The 23783-nt window shown below is 40.8% G+C and overlaps 1 protein-coding gene across 1 annotated transcript in view; it reads left to right on the forward strand.

Moving 5' to 3' along the window:
• The first annotated feature begins 2013 nt into the window (after positions 1-2013).
• tspan15 (tetraspanin 15) overlaps positions 2014-23783 on the forward strand; it is a 40277-nt gene continuing 18507 nt past the window's right edge. The window contains exons 1-3 of the mRNA XM_029698927.1: positions 2014-2097; positions 18097-18282; positions 20442-20516. Of these exons, the coding sequence (XP_029554787.1) occupies positions 2014-2097; positions 18097-18282; positions 20442-20516 (345 nt within the window). The remainder of the gene's footprint in view (positions 2098-18096; positions 18283-20441; positions 20517-23783) is intronic.

Raw genomic sequence — 23783 nt, forward strand, 5'->3', positions numbered from 1 at the left:
ATTGCCCTTAGTCGTGGTAAGTTGGCAATATACCACAAACCCCCCGAGGTGCCTTATTGCTATCATAAAGTGGCTACCAATGTAATTGGAGCAGTAAAAATACATGTTTTGTCATACCCATGGTGTATGGTCTGATACAGTATACCACGGCTGTCAGCCAATCAGTATTCAGGGCTCAAATGACCCAGTTAATAATTTATATTGGTCATATACCACATTTCCTCAGGCCTTATTGCTTAAGTGTTTTATATAGAGGATGGAGAAATTGCATCAGTCTACAATGGGCTCTTTCAGGCAAATGGCTCCATATAGCTGATAGGGGTCAAGAGGTTTAACTACAATGAGGCCATGTGACCAAATATCAACACACCCATGGGCTAATATTGCACTATTGATGCCACTTGGTCAATTTCTTGAGGTACCAACTTGTCCATTGCAAATTGGACACTTAGTGATTTATTGCATTAGTGTAGCATTGATTAATGTTGGAATATAAAAGTCTGAGGATTAGTACTATGGCCCGGTTGTTTTCAAAAGCTGAACATGATATCTGCATGCAGAGCAATGTCTACAATACAGCTATATATTTTTTACTCATTAAGATATTGAAAACAAAAAGGATGTGGTGCAGCTTTCAGGGTGATGATGCAGTCAGAGTTAACCAGATGTCAATGGAATATCTCATTGAATAGCATGCATATCATCGAAACACACGGTGAGTGAGAGAGATGTAGAGAGGTTCAGAGTCCAACACACCGACAACCACTCCCCAATGATTCAGGCTCAACATACCAGATATGTGCCATTCTATTTCAAGTGGCCTACCACAAGAAAACAACATCATACAGTATGTGGCAAGAAAATGTTTAATGAAAGCTTCTTTCAACTTACTGTCTAAAATCAACAATATTAAATCCACTGTCTGGGTACCATCCAGGTACTCTCCCCACCTGAGACAAATACCAGCAAGCCAAATTAATCAAAATATATTTGTAATGAATCTGCAGACAGGCAAAACAGACGGTTAGAATTGTTGAAATGTTCCATTGGTTCAGTAAAGACATCTTTCAGAGTACCTGGGCTAAAATCAATCAAAATTACTTAGATATTGTTTAGCCACGTTGTGAAATTCATTTTTTGTCTCTGAAAAGTAACTCTGCTGACATAATATTGAAAAAAATGCAATACCTTTGTGCATGAAGTTTTATGTTTTGGTTTCAAAATTCACAATAGAATCTAATGTTGCTACATTTGACATGGCCTACCCTACCACATTTGAGAGTACCCTTTTGACAATCTTACAAATAACCACATCAATGATTGTATAGTCCTCAAAATATGGGGTAAACAAGAAAACAAGGGAGCAATAATAACATTGGCATAGGCCTATATCATAACCAGGTGTTGTATACAGTGTACCCTACATGTCCATATAAATTAATACAAAAATATTACCAGTAAATATGTTTGGTCTTTAATGTCAGAAAATCTACATATTTGTTCATGGTGTAGCCTACGATTGCTTTTTGAATGTACCTTGCTTTAATATGTGGATGCTTTCATTTCTAAATGGTAAAACATGTATGAAAACACACTCCAAAAAAAAAAGTGACATTCTGTACTGTCGCCTCATATAAAACATTTTCTCAAATCCAAAATGCTGGAGTATGGAGATAAATGTAAAGTTTTAGCTTCACTGTCCAAATAAATACGTAGGCTATAACTCATTATGCCTGGATATGTGCATTTGATTTATGCATTGAATTTCTTCCAACAGTGAAACCAAAATAAAACTGAATTGATTGCCTCACAAAAAATTTAACTTATGAAGTAAGCAAGCCTACCAAAATCAGAAGCAACAGTGGCAGAAGTGCTCCATTCATTCCTAGCAGTGTCCTAATTGGGGCGTCTATCTATTCAGTCAAATAACTGGTCAGACAGCACGAGCCGACGCGGTACAGAGTTCAAAGTGTGGGGGACGAGAAACAGGAAGTCAATCGTTCAGGATCAAACATGTCCAATGATGTTAGATATTGCGAGAGGTTCTCCTACGTTTTTCTGAAGTTTACCGTCATTGTATATGCCACTATCTTCTGGGTGAGTAGCCTATGCTTTAATATCCCGGTGTCGCCAAATAGATAACCAAGGCAGAATCGATGCACACGGCGGATGAACGGACTCGTGCATTCCGGCAATTATCCCTGGCTGATGTTTGACAAAAGGGCGATGCGTAAATATTGTAGCCTATTAGGATTGTTGATAAGTTCTATTGAATCGACAGTTGCCAGATCTTGTAGCCTATAGATGGTGGAGGTTTGATAGGCATGGGTACGTATTTGCTACATTGTTTACGTTTTTGCTGGTGGTTCACTCCTGAGTCCGACGGAATTCACATTTTACAGTGTGTGGCTTTGAAGGGCATGTGACAGTATAAGTGCTAATAAATGTAATGTGTTTGGATAATTAAACGACGTATGAGAGGACCTAGCAAATATGACCCCATTGTGGGTAGAACTTTATAGTTCACAAGTTATTTGTGTAACTGTTACTGAGTGTCGTTCCAGAGTAACTGTTCTGATGTCAACTTACTTTGTACACCCAATGATAGTCTGTAAAAAATACTTTAGATAAGTGCATGTGACAAAGTTTCTCCGGTAAAACATATACACTGTGTACAAAACCATTAGGAACACCTGCTCTTTCCATAGGCTGACAAGGGCTGCGTTTCAAACTCAAAAGACACACCCTCAGCCACTTAACCTCTCCTTATGCCCTTATGGGAATCCCCGCGGCCATATGTCGCTGGTCCAAATTATTAGCCAAGCAAGGGAAGTTTGCGACGTAAGGCCCTCAGCCCTCGAGTTGAGTGTACAATTATGTTCACTTCAGGGCCTGAAATGCCCCATAATTCAATTTGTGATGACTGCTAAGAAAAGTCCACTAGCTATCATACAGTAGGTGTATATGAATAATTATATAGTTAATATAAGTAGACATGCAGTCATTGACTGTAGCAGATATAAAGCACCCACAAGCTACCGGTGGGTGAAAACACAATCTTCTAGTGACGAATTTCCAGATAAGGCCTGTCCATTTTAAAATTAATTCCTCCTCCCTTGCCCTGCAAGTGTAAACTCGTCAGAAGTGTCCACTTAACCTGAGGGGAGAGGGTTTGTCTGTTAAGTGTTTGGAATGCAGCCCAGGTGAAAGCTATGAGCCCTTAATGATGTCACCTGTTAAATCCAATTCAATCAGTGTAACAAAGGGGAGGAGAGAGGTTAAAGAATGATTTTCAATATATGTATATGTGTTCCATTCAGAGGGTGAATGGGCAAAACAAAATAAATGTAAGTGCCTTTGAACGGGGTACGGTAGTAGGTGCCAGGCGCACCGGTTTGAGTGTGTCAAAAACTTCAATGCTGGGTTTTTCACACTCAACAGTTTCCCTTGTGTATCAACAATGGACCACTACCCAAAGGACTTTGTCAACTTGATGCAACTGTGGGAAGCATTGGAGTCAACATGGGCTGCATCCCTGTGGAACGCTTTTGACACCTTGTAGAGTCCATGCCCTGAAGAGTTGAGGCTGTTCTGAAGGCGAAAGGGGGTGCAACTCAGTATTAGGAAGGTTTTTCTATTGTACGTATGATAGCAATAGTGATGGGAAGTTCAGCTGTTTTTACTGACTCGTTCAGTCAAAATAACACAACTTTCAACTTATTTTGTTCATTTGAGTCAGTATTGCCCAGAGCACGTATGATCGCCTATAGGCAAACGATGAACTGAAAACTCAAAATAGTCTTGATTCTACAAACCTCTCATTCACTTGTCGTTCACCATAACAGGCTTGTTGGAGCTGTCATCTGGGACTGAGGCTTGTAAAAGCGTGTTTTAAATCATGACCGTTTGTTGATTTATGGGCATACTAATAAGATGAATTCTTGGTAGCCTAAATTTGAAACAATGTCTAGTTGTGGCCACAACTGGACTAGATTGTGAACGACTCTTGGCGGAATGCATCGATTGACTGCCATGAGGATGAAGCACAATATCGTTTGCGAACTGCAGCACCCCAAATGATTTGTTCTGGAATTTGAGTTTGTTGAGCAGATGTTTTGGTTCTGCAAAGCTGTGTCCATAACATTCAGTAATCAATGAATTGCATTCATTCTTGCTCCATGCGATCAATTATCAGTTCTAAACATGTTTTTTTTCTTCTCTATGCTGCCTACAGCATGATCCATTTTGCCTGAGCGCATATACAGTGGTTGGTTGGAGCATGTCACCGGAGGGACACATATTAATTCTGTGGTAGAATTCATTGCTGCCAGCAGGTCAAACAAAATACTAAAATTAATGAGTCACTCAGAAAAAAAGAATCATGACTCTCAAATCGTTAACGAACTGCAGATCACTAGATAGCAACAACTTTGTCTTTGATACAATTGTAACGGGCAGCCGATCCAAAGGAGTAGGCTTATTTCAGGCGACGTGAGAGCTGCCCTTGGGGGCCACCAATGTGGAGCTGCTGAGCAAGGGTGCATCGGCCCAATGTGGGCAGCCTACATGAGTCCAATGTTTTAACCCGCATTGGGCCCACATCGTGCCAATGTGGGTATGTTTGCTGGGAGAAGATGGGCTTATTTCAGGCAAAGTGAGGGCTTCCCTCACCAGATATGGGCTGTCAACATTCGGCCAATACCTTTGGGGCCAATGTGGAGCCGAAGGGCCAATGCGCCTTTGCTCAATGTGGGCAGCCTATGTGGAGCCAATGTTTTAGCCCGCATTTACCCCACATCGTGCCAATGTGGACATGTTTGCTGGAGAGTTATAGCGTAGAAGTTCTGTTTCAATTATTTGTTTCGACATCTCAGTGCGATTCACAGAATCTGTAAGATGCTCGAAGAACCAATCACGCATGTCTGTCAGACAGACCAGTCGAGTGGCGAATGAGGTGAGCCCATCCCCTCATACTAAAGAGCCACTCACCTGCACTCTGGTCATTCTCAGCTCTCCTCAGCACGACTTGATTTGTTTTCCGGTTCAACTGTTCACAGGTGTGCCACAAGGTTATGCCACCGAGCGCAGGTTTTTCAGCTTACGTCTTGTTGGGTGACTTTACCGAAAGGAACGTTTTTGCTTTGGCTAAGAATTAGCGTTTTCTTCCCTTTTGTCTCCTGTGGTAGCTAGCGTCACACGGCTATCTACTAAGCCTTTTTTAGCTTAGCTGCAAGGTTAAGATAACCTGGCTAGCTATCCTAGCGACTGTCTTTTCTACCTGGAATGGTAGAATTACTAGCTCACTCTCTTGTTTAGGTCAACTTACTAGCATGCCACGTTGACTAGACCGACCGTCCTAGCTTCACTACTTATCAGTCGGGAGCCACACATTTGTTCGTCCCAAGACCAACATAGGGCTAACTTTCTTTGGCTAACATTGTGCTAACTAGCTAGGCTACTAACCCCCGACGCAAACGCTGGCTATGTTCACATTGTTGAACGATTAGCTTCTCCATCTAACACTGTGCTAACATTCTACCGTCTAGACTTCACTGCGCATTCTTTGGTACATACTGTACTCTGTTGGGGCCTCTGAGGGTTGATGCGTTGAGACTACCTGGCTTCAGAGAGCATGTGTGATACAGGAATTGGCCAATTCCCGCTGTGAGATATCAAAACAAATAATTGAAAGAACTAAAGGTTACTTGCGTAACCCCGGTTATCTGATATTATGAGTGAGATACCTCCCCACATTCCCCTACTCGCAACATTGTGAGGAAGTTCAGCATGCTCGAGAATGACCAGAGGGCGGGCGAGTGACTCTTTAGTTTGAGGGTGCTCATCTCACTCACCACTCGACCGGTCTCTGACAGACATGTGATTTGGTTCTTAGAGATTTTGTGAATCCCACTTTGATATTCATAATATCACAGATCCGGGGTTATGCTAGTAACATTATGACAGGGTTCCCCAACTGGCGGCCCTCGGGCTGAATTTGGTCAGTGGGTGAATTTCAAGTTTTCTGAGCAAAAAAAAAACGTTTTTATTTGTTGGACATGACTGTAGAAGCAACAGGAAATCAACTCCAAGTCATTTTTAAAATGTATTTAAGAAATCTGTTCCCAATATTCCCACACATACTGTAAGAGACAAACGTGATTGCATACAAGCATAAGCAAGGTTTGAAATTGTTGTAGTCAAACATGTTTCGAAGGACCTCCCGAGTAACACAGTGGTCTAAGGCACTGCATCACAGTGCTTGAGACGTCTCTACAGGCCCCGGGCTGTGTCACAGCCGGCCGTGACCGGGAGACCCATGAGGTGGCGCACAATTGGCCCAGTGTCCGAGTTAGGGTAGGGTTTGGCCGGTCGGGATTTCCTTGTCCCATCGCGCTCTAGTGACTCCTTGTAGCGGGCTTGGTGCCTGCAAGCTGACTTTGGTCGCCACCTGGACGGTGTTTCCTCTGACACGTTGGTACAGCTGGCTTCCTGGTTAAGCGAGCAGTGTGTCAAGAACCAGTGTGGCTTGGCAGGGCTCTCGACTTTCGCCTCACCCGAGTCCATAGGGGAGTTGCAGCGATGTGACAAGACTGTAACTACCAATTATATATATAAAAATGTATATAGTGTCTTTGGAAACTATTAAGACCCATTGACCTTTTCCACATTTTGTTACATTACAGCATTATTCTAAAATTGATTCAATTGAAGAGAAATTCTCAACAATCTACACACAATACCCATAATGAAAAAAGCAAAAAGAGGTTTTTAGATTTTTTTGCAAATGTATTAAACATACCTTATTTACATAAGTATTCAGTCCCTTTTGCTATGAGACTTGAAATTAAGCTCAGGTGCATCCTGTTTCCACTGATCATTCTTGAGCTGTTTCTACTACTTGATTGTAGTCCACCTGTGGTAAATTCAATCGATTGGACATGATTTGGTAAGGCACACAACTGTTTATAAGGTCCCACAATGCATGCCAGAGCAAAAAGCAATGAGGTCAATGGAATTGTCCGCTGAGCTCTGACACAGGATTGTGTCGGCACAGATCTAGGGAAGGGTTCCAAAACATTTCTGCAGCGTTAAAGGTCCTTAAGTGCACCGTGGCCTCTATCGTTGTTAAATGTAAGACGTTTGGAACCACCAAGACTCTTCCTAGAGCTGGCCGCCCGACCAAACTGAGCAATCGGGGGAGAAGGGCCTTTTTGTTAGGGAGGTGACGAGAACCCGATGGTTACTCTGACAGAGCTTTAGAGTTCCGTGGAGATGGTTGTCCTCATGGAAGGTTCTCCCATCTCTGCAGCACTCCACCAATCAGGCCTTTATGGTAGAGTGACCAGACGGAAGCCACTCCTCAGTAAAGGGCACATGACAGCCCGCTTGGAGTTTGCCAAAAAGCACCTAAAGACTCTCAGACCATGAGAAACCAGATTTTCTGGTCTGATGAAACCAAGTTTGATCTCTTTGACCTGAATGCCAAGCGTCACATCTGGAGGAAACCTGGCACCATCCCTATGGTGAAGCATGGTGGTGGCAGCATCATGCTGTGGGGATGTTTTTCAGCGGCAGGAACTGGGAGACTAGTCCGGATCGAGGGGAAAGATGAACAGAGAGATCCTTGATGAAATCCTGCTCCAGAGCGCTCAGGACCTCAGACCGGGGTGAAGGTTCACCTTCCAACAGGATGACGACCCTAGGCACACATCCAAGATAACGCAGGAGTTGCTTTGGGACAAGTCTCTGAATGTCCTTGAGTGTCCCAGCCAGAGCCTGAACTTGAACCCGCTTGAACATCTCTGGAAAACCTGACAATAGCTGTGCAACAACACTCTCAAAATACTGGTGTGCCAAGCTTGTAGCGTCATACCCAAGAAGACTCAAGGCTGTAATCACTGCCATTTATTGTAATACAAATTAGCATAAAATTCTTCTAAACCTGTTTTTGCTTTGTCATTTATGGGGTATTATGTGTAGAAATGAGAGGGGGGGGAAAAATCTATACATTTTAAAATAAAGCTGTAACCTAACAAAATGTGGAAAAAGTCAAAGGGTTTGAATAGTTTCCGAAGGCACAGTCCAAACTTTTCACTGGTACACCACGTCATTCCAGGGTTTTATTTTTACTATCTTCTACATCGTAGAATAATAGTGAAGACATTAAAACTGAAATAACAAATCAAAATGAATTTTATATTTGAGATTCTTCATTCTTCATTTGCCTTGATGACATCTTTGCACACCTAAAGATGTTGAGGTGCTTCAGGGTCAACCGTGCAGAAGGCACTGCGTGACAAAACGTTGGTTTGTTGGGAGCGTATTTCTAAATTGTTGGGAGCATATTTAGTTTGCGACTTTCTTTTTATACTGTTGATCAGAGGGAAACATGAGGACCACAGGGGTTTGGCAAACATTTTGGTAATGTATTACCTACATAACACATTCATAATGAGATGTTAACAGAAGTCAACAACCACAAGTGGATATTTGCCTGTTTTGCCACTGTTAACATAAGCATGTACTGCTTATGAATGTGTGGGTCAAAGGTGTTATGTAGTAGGTAGCCTACCCTTCAAGTGTAGCGTCACCAGTATTTTGATATAGACTCGGAACTAGCTCATTTCTGTTTAGTACATGCTCTGCACCTGTTAAAAACCTTTTTGAACATGATGGTTAGCTTACCTGTCAATCGTCATAATTAGGGCGACCATCAAATCTTTGTTGTGGAGGATGGAGATTTACAGTGAGGGGGAAAAAGTATTTGATCCCCTGCTGATTTTGTACGTTTGCCCACTGACAAAGAAATTATCAGTCTATAATTTTAATGGTAGGTTTATTTGAATAGTATAACAACAAAACAATCCAGAAAAACGCATGTCAAAAATGTTATAAAATGATTTGCATTTTAATGAGGGAAATAAGTATTTGACCCCTCTGCAAAACATGACTTGGTGGCAATCAGAGGTCAGCTGTTTCTTGTAGTTGGCCACCAGGTTTGCACACATCTCAGGAGGGATTTTGTCCCACTCCTCTTTGCAGATCTTCTCCAAGTCATTAAGGTTTCGAGGCTGACATTTGGCAATTCGAACCTTCAGCTCCCTCCACAGATTTTCTATGGGATTAAGGTCTGGAGACTGGCTAGGCCACTCCAGGACCTTAATGTGCTTCTTCTTGAGCCACTCCTTTGTTGCCTTGGCTGTGTGTTTTGGGTCATTGTCATGCTGGAATACCCATCCACGACCCATTTTCAATGCCCTGGCTGAGGGAAGGATGTTCTCACCCAAGATTTGACGGTACATGGCCCCGTCCATCGTCCCTTTGATGCGGTGAAGTTGTCCTGTCCCCTTAGCAGAAAAACATCCCCAAAGCATAATGTTTCCACCTCCATGTTTGACGGTGGGGATGGTGTTCTTGGGGTCATAGGCAGCATTCCTCCTCCTCCAAACACGGCGAGTTGAGTTGATGCCAAAGAGCTCCATTTTGGTCTCATCTGACCACAACACTTTCACCAGTTGACCTCTGAATCATTCAGATGTTCATTGGCAAACTTTAGACGGGCATGTATATGTGCTTTCTTGAGCAGGGGGACCTTACGGGCGCTGCAGGATTTCAGTCCTTCACGGCGTAGTGTGTTACCAATTGTTTTCTTGGTGACTATGGTCCCAGCTGCCTTGAGATCATTGACCAAGATCCCCCCCGTGTAGTTCTGGGCTGATTCCTCACCGTTCTCATGATCATTGCAACTCCACGAGGTGAGATCTTGCATGGAGCCCCAGGCCGAGGGAGATTTACAGTTCTTTTGTGTTTCTTCCATTTCCGAATAATCGCACCAACTGTTGTCACCTTCTCACTAAGCTGCTTGGCGATGGTCTTGTAGCCCATTCCAGCCTTGTGTAGGTCTACAATCTTGTCCCTGACATCCTTGGAGAGCTCTTTGGTCTTGGCCATGGTGGAGAGTTTGGAATCTGATTGATTGCTTCTGTGGACAGATGTATTTTATACAGGTAACAAACTGAGATTAGGAGCACTCCCTTTAAGAGTGTGCTCCTAATCTCAGCTCGTTATCTGTATAAAAGACACCTGGGAGCCAGAAATCTTTCTGATTGAAAGGGGGTCAAATACTTATTTCCCTCATTAAAATGCAAATAAATTTCTAACATTTTTGACATGTTTTTCTGGATTTTTTTGTTGTTATTCTGACTTTCACTGTTCAAATAAACCTACCATTAAAATTATAGACTGATCATTTCTTTGTCAGTGGGCAAACATACAAAATCAGCAGGGGATCAAATACTTTTTTCCCTCACTGTAACTGGGCTTAATGTTTCAAACAACAGGAAATTGTGGGAGCCAATGATTTACCACAGGTGCTGACTGAAACAACATATTGAGGAACAGGACTCAGGATTATAAGTTCCCAAATTTTATTAGAATAATATACTTATTTTAAATGTCCTATTTTTTTCCCTCCACTATTTACTGTCAATTAAATGTAGCACTATCAGGGTGTAAACAAAGGTATGGTAGGCCCACTGTTTCAGACTCTTTTTTTTACTGTTGTTTTTATTCAGTGTCTCATCGGAAATGAAACTTGCTGAGTCTGCAAGCCAGGCGGGTATTCCTGTATTTGTCGACTGCAACAGCTTTTGACATGTTAGCCTATGATCTGAGTGCATTTGGTTCTCTGAGAACCATTGTCACTTTTGTCTCAAGTGTATGTTTTGCTATTTTCAACCTCCGCTTTCTTTCAATCAAGAAATACACTTTTGATGTTCTACTGATTAGACTATGTCATGAAATATTGGTTCTCTTATCAATCTTGGTTCAGGAAGTCTTTACTCTGTCTTCAAGCAACTATCACAGACTTTGATGCTCAAACTTGGCAGGTTGTTTCAAGCCAACATCTCTTGTTACCAGTCTCGGTTCAACGAGTTGATTGAAGACCGAGCAAACACTATCACAGGCTTTGCTATCACTGATATTTTTAAAGAGATTTTGGCTTGGAACAACCTGCCAAGTTTATGTTGCCAAAGTTAAGCAAGTTGGTTGGAAATATCTTTTCATTTATTGTACACAGTAGATTATATTTTCAACAAATCAAATGGTTGTACTTTGTTTAACAAAATTACTCAGAGGGATTGTATTCAGTGATGGATTCACCCATTGTTGTGCTTTTGAGTGTTTGGAAAATTGTTTTAAAGCATATTTCACGCTTGAAGTTTTAACCTCTCACTGTTTTTGCATTTGCATTCCTGGAGATCTACCAACAAACTTATAACTGTACTTGTCTCAGACAAGTTGAAGTCAGAAGTTTACATACACTTAGATTGGAGTCATTAAAACTTGTTTTTCAACCACTCCACAAATTTCTTGTTAACAAACTATAGTTGTGGAAGGTTTCTACTTTGTGCATGACACAGGTAATTTTTCCAACAATTGTTTACAGACAGATTATTTCACTTAATTCACTGTATCACAATTCCAGTGGGTCAGAAGTTTACACACACTAAGTTGACTGTGCCTTTAAACAGCTTGGAAAATTCCAGAAAATGATGTCATGGCTTTAGAAGCTTCTGATAGGCTAATTGACATTTTTAGTCAATTGGAGGTGTACCTGTGGATGTATTTCAAGGCCTACCTTCAAACTCAGTGCCTCTTTGCATACTCTTTGTCATACTGCTCAGGAAGGAGACGCATTCTGTCTCCTAGAGATGAACATACTTTGGTGCGAAAAGTGCAAATCAATCCCAGAACAACAACAAAGGACCTTGTGAAGATGCTGGAGGAAACAGGTACAAAAGTATCTATATCCATAGTAAAACGAGTCCTATATCGACATATCCTGAAAGGCCGCTCAGCATGGAAGAAGCCACTGCTCCAAAACCGCCAAAAAGCCAGACTATGGTTTGCAACTGCACATGGGGACAAAGATTGTACTTTTTGAAGAAATGTCCTCTGGTCTGATGATACAGAAATAGAACTGTTTGGCCATAATGGCCATCGTTATGTTTGGAGAAAAAAGGGGGAGGCTTGCAAGACAAAGAACACCATCCCAACCGTGAAGCACAAGGGTGGCAGCATCATGTTGGGGGGGTGCTTTGCTGCAGGAGGGACTGGTTGACTTCACAAAATAGATGGCATCGTGACAAAGAAAATATTATGTGCATATATTGGAGCAACATCTCAAGAAATCAGTCAGGAAGTAAAGCTTGGTCTTCCAAATGGACAATGACCCCAAGCATACTTCCAAAGTTGTAGAAAATGGCTTAAGGACCACAAAGTCAAGGTATTGGAGTGGCCATCACAAAGTCCTGACCTCAATTCTATAGAAAATTTGTGGGCAGAGCTGAAAAAGCGTATGCGAACAAAGAGGCCCACAAACCTGACTCAGTTACATCAGCTCTGTCAGGAGGAATGGGCCAAAATTCACCCAACTTATTGTGGGAAGCTTGTGGAAGGCTACCTGAAACGTTTGACCCAAGTTGAACAATGTAAAGGCAATGCTACCAAATACTAATTGAGTGTATGTAAACTTCTGACCCACTGGGAATGTGATGAAAGAAATAAAAGCTGAAATAAATCATTCTCTCAGCTATTATTCTGACATTTCACATTCTTAAAATAAAGTGGTGATTCTAACTAACCTAAAACAGGTTTTTTTTTTTTTTACTAAGATTAAGTGTCTGGAATTGTGAAAAACTGAGTTTAAATGTATTTGGCTAAGGTGTATGTAAACTTCTGACTTCAACTGTAAGTGAAGTGTCTCCCTTGAAGCTCATAATGTTCTTGTACAGCAGGGCATTGTGGGCTTGTTAAGGCCAGGAACAGCGGTGTTATGATTCTCGCTGCTCCTTAACAAAAGCACATCCACCAGGGAACAGGCAGTCACATGTTAGAAGCCATCATTGTGAACATAAACAAAAGGCTGCATGTACCTCCCACATTGGTGAGAAAGTAAGCTGTTGGATTTCTGTCAGGGAGATGTATGACCGTCCGCTGGCTCTAAGGTATAGGTTTATTCACAAGGCACCGGAGTGTGTGCATGAATAGTGGCAGGTAGGATTGTACTGCATTTGTATAGACTTAAAAAAAAATTTTTTATAGAAACATGCTGCAATCCAGCTTTATAGGTAAAAAAAAAAGTAATATTCACTCTCATTGTTTGCTGCTTCCAATAAGTTGATGCAGATATAGAGTATTTTGCCATAGGGAAGAATTGTGAAATAGTCAGACCACGAAATCAGTCTGATGAATGTGCACTACTGCAGGTTGTTGAGAATCCACAGAGTCATGTCAATGTGCTGGCCAGATCCTTGCAATGTCTGGATCCCCTCAGCAATACCAGATAGGTGTTAGTTTATGGACTACATGGTATTGTTTTTATGAAACAGACAGTATCTGCTGAACTACTGTACTTGAATATAGTCATTTTTTTTATTAATTTGAATATTGTCATCGGTATTTTACATGTGACCCAGAATACTGTATTAAATAATTGAAATAAATGAAATACCTTTTGTGCAGGTATTTCATTTAAGGATTTGACATGCTTATCTGAGCCACATGCGAGTCCACATGTAATTTAACGGTACAGTACCGGCCACTGGTTGCAGTGGAAATACGATAAATATACAACAATAAGTTACTGTATTTTTACTGCTGAATTTCCTGTATTTTTAAGATGCACTACCAAAACCTGATTGCAGTGAAAATACAGTAAATGTACAACAAGTAACTGTATTTTAAGTTTATGGTGTTATTGCCGTAAAAGGACAGTATGCTGCTGTATTTTGATTACTTGGTACTCAACCTCACATGGAATTTAAACTCCCAGCATCTTGTTTGCCAGCAACCTGACTTTCCAAAGAGCTCTATTTTCATTTCATCCAACAAATTTAAACACCTGCGGTTTGCTAAACGGTATTGGCACTTGGATGAGAACCGGTGCCATGGTCAGATGACCTGAAAAGAGCTCTTTAGCAACGCACACCAGTGGTGGGTTTGGTATCAAAATAAGGATGCCTAAGCAAAAAATAACCCCATACATGCTATAAAGGTATCGTTGATGATATGGGGCTATTTTGCTTCCGCTGGTCCTGGGGGACCTTGTCAAGATCAACACATCATAAACTTGACCAAGTACCAGGATGTTTTAGCCAAAAACCTGGTTGCCTCTGCCAGGAAGCTGAAACTTGGTCACAAATGGAACTTCCAGCAAGACAACAACCCCAACCACACATCAAAATATTAATTAACCATAAAATCTAAATTTTGCAATGGTCGTCTTGAATTAAACCCCATTGAAACTCTGTGGAAAAGATTCTGTATGGAAAATGGTCCAAGATCCCTCCCAATGTCATCTCCAATCTCATAAAACATTTCAGAAAAAGGCTCGGTGCCGTTATCCTCGGAAGGTGAGGTAAAAACAGAGACAATGATTTTAACAAGTCTTTTAGAAACATTTTTAAATAACTTGTTAAACATATCTTTCTCTGAGAAATTGTATTAGTACAACAGAACCTAATAAAGAAAAATTGAGCATACAATATAGCTCAGTTTTTGTATTTTATCCAGTCTTTTTTGCTCATCTTTATCAAGGGTGCCAATAATTTTGGACTTGACTGTTTGTAGATGAGTTTGCCTAGCAACCACAGCTCCCTCCATTTGGACTGGTATCAAGCGATCAAAAAGCCTTGTAATTTCCTGTGTAGGCCTACCGTATCAGTCACAGTTCAGAACACAGTGCCGCCTCATAGCTGCTTGGTGTCTCTTTTAATTACAAATCCACCTGTGACATCAGAACAGTCAGTCACGATCTCAGAGCCAATTCTTTTTGCAATAAAAAACTCTGTCAGAGCTGTGCACAATAGGTTTCCTTGAACTACTCCCAAAGCCAGAAATCTCTGCATTGGCTGTCCAATCAGCTGCCTGTGGCACACCTGGGGAGACAGGCATTCATAGACCTAGAGTCACTGATTAGTTGTCACAGGTATAGGATGTAATGAACACCAGAGAATGTGTACTTTTGTAATAAATCAGCATTACATACTGGTTCATTAGTGCTGGAGGGGTTAATACTCCTATTATCTTTACCTCACATTCACTTTTCAACCAAGGTCTGTGAACAGTAAAGTAAGCTGAAGAGGGCAGTTTGAGTTTCTGCGTTTGCATTCATGTGTTATAAGTGATTTTAATTGTCTTTACTTTTAAAGAGGGAGCCCTTCTCAATGCTGTAATTGCTTTGATACTTAGAGTAAAATATGGATTGCTAATGCTTAGCAAAGTAATCAGCTAATTGAAATGGCAATGGACTGCCAATTAACTTAATCGTAGGGCTGTGACAATACCAGAATTGCAATATTTTTTCAAAGGCAAACATGAAAAGACAAACCGTTGTAGGCATGATTACCAACAATGACGACACTGCCTACAAGGTGGAGGTGAGGGCCCTGGATGAGTGGTGCCAGGAAAATAACCTCTCCTTCAACAAAACAAAGGAGCTGTTCATAGATTTCAGGAGACAGCAGAGAGAGCATGCCCCCATTCACATCTACTGGGCTGCAGTAGTGTGTGAAAAGCTTCAAGTTCTTCAGGGTGCACATCACTGACAACCTGAAATGGTCCATCCATACAGACAGTGTGGTGAAGAAGGGACAGAAAAACCTCTTCAACCTCATTCTGAAGACCCCTGCTTGACCCCTAACACCCTCACAAACGTCTACAGATGCACCATTTGAGAGTATCCTATATATTTATATTCCGGACTCTGACATTGCTCATTCTGATATTTCTTACATTGGATTCGGAAAGTATTCAGACCCCTTGACTTTTTCCACATTTTGTTACTTTACAGCCTTATTCTAAAATTGATTACATTTGTTTTCCCCCTCATCAATCTACACACAATCACCCTCAACTAACCGGTGCCCCCGCACATTGACTCTGTACCAGTACCCCCCCTGTATATAGTCTCACTATTGTTATTTTACTGCTGCTCTTTAATTACTTGTTACTTTTTTTTAACTGCATTGACTAATAACATTTGATTTGATAATGACAAAGCGTAAACAAGTTTAGAACTTTTTGCAACAAAAAAAGAACCAATTTGCATAAGTATTCAGACCCTTTACTCGGTACTTTGTTGAAGCACCTTTGGCAGCAATCACAGCATCGAGTCTTCTTGGGTATGACGCTACAAGCTTGGCACACCTGTATTTGGAGAGTTTCTCCCATTCTTCTCTGCAGAAACTCTCAATCTCTGTCCGGTGGGAGGGGGAGAGTTGCTGCACAGCTATTTTTAGGTCTCTCCAGAGATGTCGGGTTCAAGTCCGGGCTCTGGCTGGGCCACTCAAGGACATTCAGAGACTTGTCCCGAAGCCATTCCTGCGTTGTCTTAGCTGTGTGCTTAGGGTTGTTGTCCTGTTAGAAGGTTAACCTTCGCCACTGTCTGAGGCCCTGAGCAGGTTTTCATCAAGGATCTCTGTACTTTGCTCCGTCATTTTTTCCCCCCTCGATCCTGACTAGTCTCCCAGTCCCTGCCGCTGAAAAACACCCCCACAGCATGATGCTGCCACCACCATGCTTCACCGTAGGGATGGTGTCAGGTTTCCTCCAGGCGTGACACTTGGCATTCAGGCCAAAAAGTTAAATCTTGGTTTCATCAGACAGATTTTCTCATGGTCTGAGAGTCCTTTAGGTGCCTTTTGGCAAGCTCCAAGCGGGCTGTCATGTGCCTTTTCACTAAGGAGTGGCTTCCGTCTGGCCACTATCATAAAGGCCTAATTGTTGGAGTGCTGCAGAGATGGTTGTCCTTCTGGAAGGTTCTCCCATCTCCACGGGACTCTGGAGCTCTGTCAGTGACCATCGGGTTCTTGGTCACCTCCCTGTTCTTGGGAACCTTCAATAATGCCGAAATGTTTTGGTACCCTTCCCCAGATCTGTGCCTCGACACAATCCTGTCTCGGAGCTCTACGGACAATTCCTTTGGCTTGGTTTTTTCTCTGACATGCACTGTCAACTGTGGACCTTTATTATAGACCGGTGTGTGCCTTTCCAAATCAATTGCATTTACCAAAGGTGAAACATCTCAAGGATGATCAATGGAAACAGGATGTGCCTGAGCTCAATTTTGAGTCTCATAGCAAAGGGTCTGAAGACTTTTGTAAATAAGGTATTTCTGTTTTATTTTTAATAAATTTGCAAATATGTAAAAAAAAATATTATTTATATATATATATATATATATATGTTTTTGCTTTGTCATTATGGGAAAGGGTATTGTTTTGTAGATTGAGGATTTTTTTTATTTAATACATTTTAGAATAAGGCTGTAATGTAACAAAGTATGGAAAATGTCAAGGGGTCTGAATACTTTCCATTGCACTGTCATTCTTTTTTTTATTTGTAAGTGTTGTGGTGTTTTGTATTGTTAGGTATACTGCACTGTTGGAGCTAGAAAAATAAGCATTTCGCTGCAGCTGCGATTAACATCTGCAAATGTGTACGCGACCAATAACATTTGATTTTAATCTAGCAGTGTATCTAGCACAGATGTTATTTACATTTCAATGTTGATGAATTACCCTCAGCAGGGAGCCATCCCACAAGGTACAAGCCTACTGAATCAATGTTGTTAAACATGTCATTTCAACAACAAAAAATTTAATGTGATGCTGAATGAATGTGAAAAACTGATTTTTAGATAGTCATAAACCTAAATCCAATGTTTGAAATGGTTGTTGATTTCACATTTGAAATCATGTTAGTTGACAACTTGATCTATGTAAATCAAAACTAGACATTGAACTGATGTCTTTGCCCAGTGGGATTAAAGTTTGTGATCATAATGAATTAGATTTCTGTGGTCCTTCATTAACTATTGACAGAAAATATTAATTAATCTATGAGCATTAAATTAACATGAAACCATTTACATAGATAAAGCTCTGTTTTCTGATTTGACATTGCATTTTATAGGTAACCACTCAGTATAGGTAACCACTGAGTATACTGTAGGTAACCACTCAGTATAGGTAACCACTCTTAGCCCCTATACTTAATTCTCATCTCCATGTCTGTCTCTATTTCTGGTAGCTGATTGGGGGGTTCATCCTAGCCATCGGTATCTATGCGGAGGTGGAGCGGCAGCGCTACAAAACCCTGGAGGGGGTGTTCCTGGCCCCCGCGATCATCCTGATCGTCCTGGGGGTGGTGATGTTCATTATCTCCTTCATCGGCGTGTTGGCCTCCCTCAGGGACAACCTGATGCTCCTCAAAGTGGTGAGTACTAGGCCCACACAATTAAATACAACACTGTGATATAGGCTTGAGGTTCACCACTCACCAGACCTGGGTCAAATACATATCTCAAATATTTTAATGTATTTAATGTGCACTTGATTTACCTTGGGCTTTATCGTTTTGGGACTAAATCATTGGTACCATTGTACCACTAAATTCAAGGACATGGACCGTGTACAGTCCTTGAAACATATTTCTCTATTATAATTTCAGGTCTTCAGTGCTAGGTGCATGAGACAATGTAGCTCTCATGTCAGTATGCAAAATATGAGCGCTAAACCATAAATGTTACCTGAAATATTTAGCATAGCATCAGTTGATTGGGTTTCAGGTTGATTTGTCTGCAAGGTCCAACAGGGTAATTAAGACACAATTACTAATGAAAGTCCACTAGCTACATAATTATCATTGATTTATTAATTTGGCACAGTTTAGCCACCCGCATTGACAACATTTGAAATATGTAATCAGACTTTAGCAGGCCCTCATCCATTTTAGATATGACACATTGCTCTGATGAATTAATGACTGGAATAAATTAATCACATTTTGAGATGTTTGCATCTACTTTTAAGTAGATGTATTGGTGCTTGTATTGGCTTGAGTTTGATTCCTTCTGAACGAATTACAGATTTTTGTCTTCTAAAAGCAAGGTCTTTTTTTGCCTAATCAAATTCTGCTATTTTATTTCACTGGGGAAATACGTTTTGTAATGCCACTGTGCAGAAACTACAATACAGGCATTTTTAAATGGCGCCTGATATTCAAAGACATTAGGCATGCAATTGGAAACATCTTAGAACAGTGCCCCTTCAATTTCATCATGCAATGATCAATACTTTTGTTTTTCGTGTATGAGGGCACCACAAGTGTCCCCTATTCATTATAAAAAAAATGTTTTGCCTTAGCTGAGCTGCTATCAAAATGGCAAAGAGCAGCAGCATTTAAGATGCTACAGCAAACAGGTGGTTTTGTGGTTCACAAGATATGATCAAAGGAAAGCTAACCAGACAGATCCATTAATTTCTCTTGGGTAGGGGGCAGTATTTTGATGTCCGGATGAAAAGCGTGCCCAAAGTAAACTGCCTGTTACTCAGGCCCAGAAGCTAGGATATGCATTGGTAGATTTGGATAGAAAACACTCTAACGTTTCTAAAACTGAAATAAGACATAAAATTATGTCTGTGAGTATAACAGAACTGATATGGCAGGCGACACCTCGAGGACAAACCATCCCCCCCCAAAAAACATCAGCCTACCACTATTTTCAATGGCTATCACTTTTATTATAAGGCCAAGTCCTCCCAGATTGCAGTTCCTAGGGCTTCCACTAGATGTGAACAGTCTTTAGAAAGAGTTTCAGGCTGGTTTTTGGAAAAATGAGCCAGAAATTGTAGTTTTTCTAGGTGGCTCTCATTTTGGCTATAGTGTTTCCAAGCGTGTGGAAGAGAGCGCGTTCTTTGGTATTTTTCTCCAGTAAAGACCATAACGATTCTCTGTCTTAAATGTATTGTTTATTTACATATTAGGATACCTAAGGTTTGATTTTAAACGTTGTTTGACTTGTTTGGAAAAGTTTATTAGTGACGTTTGGGATTCATTTTGTATGCATTTTGATGGAGGGAAACTGGGTGGATTATTGACTGAAGCGCGCCAGCTAAACTGAGTTTTAATGGATATAAAGAAGGACATTATAGAACAAAAGGACCATTTGTGATGTAACTGGGACCTTTTGGAGTTCCAACAGAAGAAGATCATCAAAGGTAAGACATTTTTATATCGCTATTTCTGACTTTCGTGTTGCACCTGCCTGGTTGAAATATGTTTTTCATGGTTTTGTATGCGGGGCGCTGTCCTCAGATAATCGCATGGTTTGCTTTTGCCGTAAAGCCTTTTTGAAATCTGACACATCGGCTGGATTAACTTGAAGTTAAGCTTTATTTTGATGTATTACACTTGTGATTTTATGAAAGTTAAATGTTTATAATACTGTAGTTTGAATTTCGCGCTCTGTAATTTCACCGGATGTTGGCCAGGTGGGACGCTACCGTCCCACCTGCCCATAAGAAGTTTTAAACTGTTTTTATAAATAAAAATATTCTGTGTATTAACCTTGTAAATGTGATTTTGTTTTTCAGTTTCTCTACACCCTGACAGTCTGTCTCATTCTGGAGCTCCTCGGTGGCATCCTGGCTCTGGTCTTCAGGCATCAGGTACCGTAAACCCATTACTTAGCCATTATTAAACTCATAATCATTGAGAGAAAGCCGATCTTTATATACACAAAAGGGACTCATGCCACCTCTTATTGGATACATTTACCTTGGCTTGTGCAAGTAGAAAGCTAACAAGTTTATGAAACGGTGTACGTTACAATAAGTCAACATAGTGGGACTAAATCAATTGTGTTATCAGGCAAGGATATTAACTGCTCTTTACACCGTTCTCGGGGTATTTCAGATTGGCCCTTGTGGTTTCCATATAGGAATTTTCCAATGTCTTGTATTGTCTGACATTCCATTCCCGTTATGTTTTGAAATTTGTGAAAAGATTTTTGGCCGGATAAAATTGACAAACTTGCAAAGAGGGAAATAGGAGGAGGACTATCCGTACCAAACTTTAAATTATATTTACAGTGTTAGCAGTTGTTATTCTTTAATAACACAGACCCCAAAGCAAATCATGGGGAGGAAAATAGGTTTATTTAAAGAGGATAAATCATAGATGTTATGCTGAGGGGAGATGGTCGTTCCTTCCCTGTCCTCAGTAATTCTCTCCAGTGAACAAAGGGACAGGATGTAGTTTATAACCTAGCCCTAGCCTGTGGTTGGCCAGTTAAAGTCCTTGCAATAAAACTGGGCCAATGGCCAAATAACAAGTATCTTATGTCAGGCTCACTGTATAGACAAATTCCTCCCATGTCTTTGACCCATTGCTCATTAATCCCCTATTACAGAAAAACACTTTCCATTGATTGTTAGTACTTTATTGACTTCTCGTCCTCTGTCTCTCATACTCTGTCTCTGCGTTGTGTATTTATATACTTAAAATGTATTTTTAGAAAAATTGAAAACGTGAAAAAATAGACAGTATAAAAAACATTAACAGTAAGCATAAAATCATTCACATTAAACACCATGCATTTCTATAAAACACAAAGGGCATATTGTACTTGCTGTTACAATAATAGATTTCAAACAAAGTTATAGAAAATAAGTATTAACATGCGTAATGATGATGTCCCTTACAATTCCTATCACATCCTGTATTAGGAGGAAACTCACAAAAAAATTTGGTCTACAAGACAATAATATTAATTTGTCCTATTGGCAAGGTAATCATTCACCAAGTCATTTAAAAGTGACCAGCTCTTCCACACTGGTATCAGTCCCACATAGATAATTTTGTCAGAACATAATTTATAATAGTTATGTTCTGACAGTCTGCCGGTAATGAGGAATTCTTCTTCCGTTGCACTTCACCGGCGATCTTGTATCGTTTCAGGTACAGTCCATGGTTCAAGGGATATTGCTGCAGCTTCAGACGATAGATTCTCATAACCTGTAAACGAAGGAAACAAAAAAGTGAAAGTAACATGTCCTGGTTTCAAGAGAAATTTACATTTCACATAGATTTCCTTAAGTAAGCATGTCCCAATATAAAAACAAATCTATATATATTTTTTGTTTTCAGGAAAATGTTGGACATTTCACCTAGATATCCCTAATATGATGACTGCGGTGTATAACACAGAAGCTTATCAGGTTCTGATCTTCTTACTGTGCTTCTTTACCTGAGATTGGCCCCCAATTACTAATCAATCAGTTCTTCATTCTCCAGGCTCCTCTATGTCATCAATATGGACAACCTTGCAAATGAGTGACATGTATCCATCGTGATTTTCTCCTTGGACTTTTACTGCCGTTATGAGCAAAACTTGATAAGCACCTTTCCATTTTGGCCCTAATATCTGTTACATCTTTTTTTACCATCACCCACTGTCCTGGTACTACGTCATGTCCCCCCTCGGGACTTATTCCCCACGCCTCTTTTACTTGTCTTTCTGCTTCCCCTACTGCATTAGAGAGTTGTATGCAATAGTTAAGCATTGTGTCACTCATGAAGTAAACGTCTGCTTGTCTCAAATCTAACGTGCCTGGTAGGGACATGGGTTGACCTGTGACGACCTCAAACAGACTCAACCTTGTGGTTTTATTATGTGTTGCTCGTATACTACATAATACAGTAGGCAATGCATCTTTGAAATTCTCTTTCCAAACTCGATTTGTGCATTCTACCTGCCTACACGATTGAGAATGATAAGGGCATTGTAGTTGCCAGTCTATGTTCAGAAGACGAGCTACCTCCTGACACACTTTTCCTGTGAAATGAGTGCCTTGGTTGGAATCTAATTGTTCTGGAAATCCCCATCTGGGAATGATTTCTCGAATCAGAATTTTAACTCTATTGTGCAGTTCCTTTCTTAGTAGGGTAGGCTTCAACACATCGTGAGAAACGATCAACAACGACCAGCACATCTTCGTGTCCTTTACATTTGGGCATTGTGATGTAATCAAGCTGTTGATGTCTGAAGGGTCCTGGTGGGGCAGGTGCTTGTCGTGTCTGTACTTTCACTCATCCCTTGGTGTTGTTTTCCATAGAAATATTGCAATTCGCCATAACAGCCTCAGCCTCTTTCTGCACACCATGATTCCACCATTTGCCCACAAAACGATAAACTATCTTGTCCACACCAATGTGTCTCAAAGAGTGGATCTGTGTCACCAAGTAGGGTAAGAGTGCATTTGGCGCTATACATCCCAGGTTGTATTTCCACACACCTTGATTGAGTTTGCATCCTGCAGCCATCCTTTCCCACACTTCATCTTTTGGTGCACTGCCTTGCATATCTCTAATGTGTTGCAATGTATCCAAGGTGTATCTCCTAATCAGTTTAGGAGACAGAGGTGTTCTCTTGGCAGCCGCTTTGGCAGCTCTGTCAGATGAATCTTAATAAACCCATCAAAGAGCTGATCCAAAACCAACTCACAACAGTCGTTCAAGTAATGTGGTATCTGGGGGAAGCATCAGAGTAGCTGGATTACATGTTGTGCCACATTGTATGATGCTGTTAGGAGCCTCCACTACTTTAGTAGCGGCCATAGCTTCTTTGCTAGCACCAGCATTGTCTTTGGGGACCCTGCTTCTCCTGGCCATTCCTCATAAGAACACGTTTTCTTTTCCGACATTCTCGTTGCCAGTGGCTCTCCATCCATCAGCCACATTTTGCTCTTCACCACCCACAGCTCTATAAACCTTTTTCTTCAAGGACACCATGTTCACTGTTGTTCAAAACAAAAGATTATAGCTGTAACACATCATAAGGATGTAGATTGTGGAGTTTCTTATAACGCTTCAAATGGTCCCATGTTTTCATACCCACTTCTCGTGAATGTTTCAACATTTTTGACCATTCATCC

The sequence above is a fragment of the Salmo trutta genome, chromosome 18 (assembly GCF_901001165.1).
Source record: "Salmo trutta chromosome 18, fSalTru1.1, whole genome shotgun sequence".
Taxonomy (NCBI): Eukaryota; Metazoa; Chordata; class Actinopteri; order Salmoniformes; family Salmonidae; genus Salmo; species Salmo trutta.